The 7,324-nt window shown below is 51.0% G+C and overlaps 1 protein-coding gene across 1 annotated transcript in view; it reads right to left on the bottom strand.

Moving 5' to 3' along the window:
• LOC104512344 (janus kinase and microtubule-interacting protein 3) overlaps positions 1-7,085 on the bottom strand; it is a gene marked incomplete at its 5' end in the record, with an annotated part of 15,985 nt that extends 8,900 nt beyond the window's left edge. Inside the window, 6 exons of the mRNA XM_010155282.1 lie at positions 1,945-2,004; positions 3,247-3,282; positions 3,724-3,855; positions 4,493-4,639; positions 5,194-5,313; positions 6,870-7,085. Of these exons, the coding sequence (XP_010153584.1) occupies positions 1,945-2,004; positions 3,247-3,282; positions 3,724-3,855; positions 4,493-4,639; positions 5,194-5,313; positions 6,870-7,085 (711 nt within the window). The remainder of the gene's footprint in view (positions 1-1,944; positions 2,005-3,246; positions 3,283-3,723; positions 3,856-4,492; positions 4,640-5,193; positions 5,314-6,869) is intronic.
• Positions 7,086-7,324: the final 239 nt, after the last annotated feature.

Genomic DNA, 7,324 nt, shown 5'->3' with positions numbered 1-7,324 from the left:
GACGCATGACAGCCGTGTAGTATGCAGCCGTGACACACGACAGCCGTGTAGTACAACAGCCGTGACACACGACAGCCGTGTAGTACGCAGCCGTGATGCACGACAGCCATGATACACGACAGCCATGTAGTACACCAGCCACGATGCATAATAGCCATGACGATGCATGACAGATGTGTAGTACTCAGTTGTGACACATGATAGCCGTGTAGTACATCAGCCATGACGCACGACAGCCGTGTAGTACACCAACCCTGCCGATGCACGACAGCCGTGTAGTACACCAGCTGTGACACACAACAGCCATGTAGTACGCCATCCGTGATGCATGACAGCCATGTAGTATGCCAGCCATGACACACAACAGCCATGTAGCACACCAGCCGTGACGCATGACAGCAGTGTAGTACACCAGCCGTGACACACAACAGCCATGTAGTACGCCATCCGTGACGCATGACAGCCGTGTAGTACAACAGCCGTGACAATGCACGACAGCCGTGTAGTATGCCATCCATGATGCATGACAGCCGTGCAGTACACCAGCCGTGACACACAACAGCTGTGTTGTACGCCAGCCGTGCTGACGCACAACAGCCGTGCCACCGGCTGTGCCAGCCCGACGTCCTCACGGGGACAGCGGTGACTTTGGACACAGGGCTGAACTCTGCGCCTTTGAACCTTCAGAGGAGCCTCAACCCAGGTGACTGGTAATTCTCACCCCACTGCGTTCTGAAAAGCGGGTCCAGCTCCTTACGCAGGTATTGAACCCTACGCAGTGCCCTGACGGTACCTGAAACTATTCACATCCCTGAATCACCATGTTTGTCACGAGGTATCGCAGCGTGCAACCGCAAAGCCCCTGCCTTGTTTCAGGTATTTTAATGTCTTTAATGTATTTGCCTCTGTGTCCATCCCAGCGCAAGGTGGGAGCTGCGCAGTGAAATGCCATTGCCACCACCACCACGTCCCTCCTGCCACCACCACAGCTTTCCCGTCAAAAGGCAGATCGGCAAGAAACCTTCTACCTGCAGCTTGGAAGTTAATTGCCACAGCAATGCTTTTACACTTCCCAGAAATCCGTTTTTCCACCCAAAGCTGCTTCCTGTTTGAAGGAACGAGGGTAATGGTGGCAAAGACAGGTTTACCGTGCTTGAAAGCCAAAAGGGACGTTTCAAACACGACACTGAAGTATTTTTGGTTGTTGATTTACAGAAACATCTCTAGATTTTGGCTTTTTGCTTCAATTTGCTGCAGATAACTTTTGAAGGAGGCAAAGCCTGACCCTGTCAAAGGCCTGGCTGCCGTTCGCAGCACGACAGCCGTCAAGGAGTTCTCTCACATCGACTGCAGCGTGTCGTTTGTAGATTCGTTAGCTCCCGCAGCACCTTAATTAGCGTATGCAGAACACAGACTGCTCTCTGGTCCCTGACATTATACCTCACTGTGCCGATGCAGTGTTAATATTTATATTAACATCCTGCCAAGTACTCATTATCCAACATCATCTTTTTCCCTGAGCTCTAACCGTCGCTCCGTGTAACCAGCAATTCTTGCATGTTACTAAACCTCACCGTCAATTATTTACAAACTACACATGTTTTCAGGCAGCGCCATTAAAATATCATTTTGAGATGAGTTAATTCATAAAATCTGTCTTGTCTTAGGATGGTCATGTCCCACGGGACACCAAAACCGCTCAGGGTAACTGCAGAGCACGCGAACGCTCGTACTGCGCAACGCAGACGGTTCTCCGACCCCTGCCAGGTCTTGCCTGCGTCGTGCCAATGCTCTCTACGAACGCGCCTGACCCCAAGTTTAAGATCAGGACCCGTGTGCAGACCCCCGAAGAGAACGTGGCCCTGTGTGGCTCCGAGGCGCTCGGAGCACCCGGGGGAGCCAGCACGTCCATCAGCACATCATGACGCCAGCTTTTGGTTTTACCTTGGGAACTCTTGTCATTTTTTTCCTTTGCTTCCTATACCTTAACAGCTTATCCCGTTCCTGAAAGAATCAGAGACACGTGTTACTGGTAGTCACTGGGCAACCAAGAGTCACGACAGCGCTGGCCATTGCCTCCCAACGGGACAACCCTGTGTCCAGCTGTCAAATGCTGGTTTCACTCCCACACCCCCCACGTTTGCCCTGAACAAGGAGCAATTGCTCTTCGTATCCATGAAAACCAAATCAGCAAAAGAACGCTGATCGTAGCCAGCGCAGCACGCTGAGAGCCCGGGCAGCATTCCAGAGACGCTCCGGGAGCGCCGTGTGCCGCGGCTCTCCTCTGCCCCACGGCAAGAGGCAAACAGCCCCCGGCCGGGGGGACCCCCGGCCTGACTGCCGCGCAGGCAGGCAACAGCCCCACCAGGCAACACCCAGAGGCTGTTGGAACTCGGCGCTTTCCGCTGACTTCTCTAGGGACCTGCAGGTTCCGGCTGCTTCCCAAAAAGGGTTTGAGCCTTTATTGCCGCCAGCAATTTTTTCTCTTCAGGGGAAATTACGACACTCGTGACAGAGTCATCGCAACGTTTCGTAGCGCTGAAAAACATCCTTCACTCTGGATTACAAAGACGGGCAAACTCCAAGATTGGAGAGTAAAATTCCAAAGGGAAGACCCCTTTCTCTTTCATTTTAACCATTGGTACATGGATGCGATGGCACCGTGGGACATTGGCAATGTCCAACTACCATCAGCCCGATGGCAAAACACAACTGCGGGAGCGAGACAGGAAAACCAAACGCTCGTTTTGCTTGAGAGCAGCAGCTCTGCTGCACGCTTGGCAAAGCACAAAACACGACCCGGCTTGCCCGCGCACGCTAGTGACTTCCTGTCGTTACGGAGAGAGATGGGCAAGGGCAGTGGCTGAGGACCTGCCAGGACGGGTGAGACAAAGCCGGGGTAACCAGACTAAATCAACTCCCACGTGGTAGAGCTGCCCCAGAGACAGGGACCCTCGCTGCTGGCCGTCAGCACAGGGTGACCAGGCTGACCTTTGCTCTCGGGTCATGCTGGCGCTGACCAGAGCTCTCCTCCCTCCCCAGAGCTTTTCTCTCCACCCTCACCGCATTTTTCTCTGGTGAGCCACTTCTGCTGATTCCTTCTGTGGTAACACCTATCCTAAGAAAACCACTGAGTTAGCCCTCTGAGTAGAGACATGATAATAAGTGTTGTTACCCCTTGCGTACTTTTCATGAACAGCAACTAAAAGCTTACAGAGACGAGGACAAAGTTAACCTCATTCTTACCATGACACTCTTCACGTAGCCAGCAGTCTCCAGCGTCTAGCAAAAAAGAATGAAATAATGTCAGGAAGTGTATGGGCATAAAAAAGAAGAGTTATTTTCTTGGGGAGTGTTATGATTTCATTTTGCTCTTTCCAGAGACTGAGAACACGTGGCAGAGCACCCCCCGTGTACACGGCGATCGGCAGCCCCGACGCTGCCTCCAGCTAAAGCGGCGCTGGCATTTTCTGTCGCAGGATCTGGCCATCAGCCTATCGACCGGACGTGCTGCAGTGGTCCTGTCAGGCATGTACCGTGTGGGTTGAAAGGGTTTTTCACCTACTACACCCCAGATAACTTACGCTGAGTCGCATCCCTACTAATCGCAGCAACACCTACCACGTTTCCGCTGGTGCAGGCTATGCCTCAGCACACCGAAACCCAAGCCCCCCGGTCTTTGCCACGGCCTTAGTCAACACGAGAGCCGCGATTGCATCTCACCTTGGAGAGTTCATCAATGATGTTTTGCTGCTCAATGACTTGCAGTCTCAGGAAATCAACTTCTCTCTCTTCCTGACTGTGGTCGAGGTCATTTAAAGAGCTTGGTCTCCTTATTGTGCCAGTTCTCTGCCTCTAAGAGAAACCCACCGGGCAGAGGAGGGAACGATCAGAAGGCTTTGCCGAAGGACAGCGTATCGCCCCTCCCGTTACAGCTAGCGCCCATCCGATCTCACGGACATTCTGGCAGCTCTCCCGCTCCCCTTCCGCTGGCACTACAGCGGGACAGCGAAGGCACCGGGTGCTCCTGCCCCTCCGACTGTGGGGGGAGCTCGTGGTTGCTGGGGGGAAGAGCAGGATGCCGTGGGGATGAGCTCAGCCCTGCGATGCCACAGCTACCTGCTGCCAGCTGTTACAGTATTCCAGTGATAAAAAAGGCAAGATTCCCTAAGGATTACGAGGTGACTCTGGAACGAGAGACCAAGGTGATGTGGGCTGATGTGTGCTCAGGTCGAAGCTGAGCAGCTGCCTGATCAAAGCGTGCAAAGCTCACACTGCTTCAGAACTATTTCTTTTAAAGCTAAAATAAAACATTTTATCTAAAACAAACCATGTTCAAACCACAAACCACCCAATAATGCACCACGGGACACCTCAGAAGCACCCAAAAGAGGAGTTTCCTGTCAAATTTGCAAGTTTGGAGTGACGCCTGACCTTGCCGGCCCTGTGAGCACGAAATCACACGTTCCCCCCGGAGCACACCGACACTCACCATCGCTATGTTTTCTTGCGTTACAAATTTTAATTTATTTTCCATTCGGCGTAAGGCATGTGACAATTCTTCATTCTTCCTACTAAGGCGTTTATTCTTGTCCAGAATGGGCTTATACTGGCTTTCAGCTTCTCTAAGGCGTTTTAACTGGAAGATAAAGAGAGAATTAACACCTCTGGAGCTCCTATTTTTATCAGATATGTTAATTATTTTCTTTAACTGTCACACTAGCAGCATTTTCTCGTAATGCAAAATAGAATTAATTAAAAACTCTTGGTGTTTTCCACTGGGAAGCAGGTCATTCCTCCTTCATGAGGTACTCAATCTGTGCAACAAGTCTACCATGTGAGGAATGCATTTATTTTTAAAAACAAACAAAATCAACTCCAGCTAATGCCATCTTAAAAATTCAGTCACATAAGCAAAGATGATCGGGATGTGGCATAACACCAGATACAGAGTGCAGGGAGGAGCCAGCTAGTCCCACAGTGACTTCAAAATGGCACAGGGGGAAACCTCCCGCTATTTCGGTGGCAAGGCATGTCTCAGCAGTCACCAGATACAGAGTGCAGGGAGGAGTTAGCTAGTCCCGCAGTGACATCAAAATGGCACAGGGAAAACCTCCCGAAATTTTGGTGGCAAGGGATGTCACAGCAGCGCGCTCACGAGCCGTCAGCGCTGCGCTTCGCCGCTGCACTCACCAGCTCATTTCTCTCCTCTGACAGCAACGCGTTGCGGTCCTCCAGCTTCCTGATGATGGCACTCAGCTCGGCGATTTTCAGTTGGAAACGCCGGGCATCCTTTTCATCCAACTGCTGTTCCTAAAACAAAGATCAACTGCAAATAACTGTTCATCAACCTACAGGCAATATCAGTACGTTCTCAAAGCTCAAACTTTCTCTTATCCCAAATCCAAACATTTCAAAGCATCATACGGCAGAGTGTAACCCACGTAACCTAACTGAGCACTGAGAGCTGTGGGATGAGACCAATGGAAAGTTCGGAGTGGAAATGTAACAAAGTATGCAAATGCAGATGTATGTATATGCAAATACAAAGTCACAAATGGCAAACTTGGAAATTGGAAAGGAAATCTCAAAAATCAAGGCAATGTTTCCGATGTATGCCGCTGTTGAACTGAGTGCTTCAGAGACATCCCCCACTCTGAGGACTTGGTTGTAAGGAAGTGATATTTAAAATACTAAAGTACAAATGGGGAAAATCCATGCAATTATGTCATTGCATAAGCTCGTCCATAAAGCTGTGGCCCTTATTGGGTCGAAAGAGTCCCTCGTAAAGCCGAAGGGGTAGCACTTCATCCGAGTGAAAATGCTTAAGTCAGATTAGCAATCAGTAGGCGTGTTCTCGTTCAGAACCAGAGGGAAGTTGCATCTATTTACTAACGTGACAGACTTTTTCCCCCTCTCTAGGACTCGTTCTGACGTTTGGCAGGAGTACCAATCGGAACAGGCAAATTGGCGTCCGCAGTGCTGCTGGCACTTTTGGGAGGCCTAGGGTTCCTCATTCAACAGGTGCAGGAGAGGCTTGGGACAAAGAATACAATAGATTGGTTTGCTCACGTATAAATATTTACGCTTTGACTGAGAAAATTAGGGCTGTTGCAAAAGAAATCTTGATGAGCAATGAAGAAAGTTTGCATACGTCAGATACATGAGGTCAGTTAACTGAGGGACTTTTAATGAGCAAATTAAGGCAAAAGCAGAAAGGAGCCATAGTTATATTAAAAAAAGCCATTGTGAAAGGTGGGCTAAAATTTAATTAAATTGTAGAACAGAAATAGGAGAGAAACAATAAGTGTTTAATTCACTTTCTGGCCCGCTGAAAGCACGAGCACTGAGCAGGACGACAAGCAGAGCCAGCGGGGGTCCCAGGAGGAGCGCGGGACCGCCGCGCCTTCACGCGCCGCTCGCCTTCCCCCGCTCCCCTTTGCAAACTGGCCTCGCGCATCTGCTCAGGAGCCGTGAGCACACATACACTCGGTCGGGAATGCATTTGCATCATTTGTTGGCAGAAGGGTGTCAAAGTGTCAGATTAGGGTGGGCGGCAGGAGTATGGTGGAGTGAGGAAAGGGAGGAGGAAGAGAACAGACAGCTTTCACCCCGCTAACAAAACCAAACCAACAGACCAGGAAACAAAACGACAGTAAAGCAAGAGCTCTCCCGTAACAAGGCTTGGTTTGAAACCTCAGGGGTTTGGCTCACAGAAGAGAGCAAGCCGTGGGTGCCTCGGGGTCCCCCCACGGGGCTACGGGAAAGCTGTCGCTCGAGGGTGCACTCATCAAGATCCTGCCCCTTCGTGCCCTCTCTGTGTCGCTCTCTGCTCGTTTGTGTAGGTGAAACCACGTGAAAGTGCTTACGGGGCTTCCCGAATGGTCTGAAGCGTCTCCTGCACCACTTGCATAAGGAAGTTCCCGCTTGGGGCTGCTCAGATGCCGATCAGACTCTTTGATCTGGGAAAGCTGTTCATCTAAAGCCTCCTTTTGGAGCTGGAGTCTCTGAGCATGCCCGGCTTGAACCCCTAACTCTCTCTCCAGCACGTAGACTGCTCTGTCTTTAAATTTAATCTCCTCCATCTACAAGGAGAACAGAACACAATCACACAGGCAGGCAGCGGCTTGACAACAACAGAGCATCTCACGACCCCAGAACGGCTGCACAGAGCCGGCACCCCTCCGCGTGGGAAATACAACAGCGCTGCGTCGGAAACGGAGCAGCCGCGAGGATCTGACCCGGAGCATCGGAAGGGAATCGCTCAACCCACTCAGGGGGCTTACTCTTCTCCTGGGGGTCGCCCAGAACGAACCCTCCCTTT

The sequence above is a fragment of the Eurypyga helias genome, unplaced genomic scaffold (assembly GCF_000690775.1).
Source record: "Eurypyga helias isolate BGI_N326 unplaced genomic scaffold, ASM69077v1 scaffold14517, whole genome shotgun sequence".
Taxonomy (NCBI): Eukaryota; Metazoa; Chordata; class Aves; order Eurypygiformes; family Eurypygidae; genus Eurypyga; species Eurypyga helias.
The sequence above is the reverse complement of the archived record's forward strand: the minus strand, read 5'-3'. Positions and strand labels throughout refer to the sequence as shown.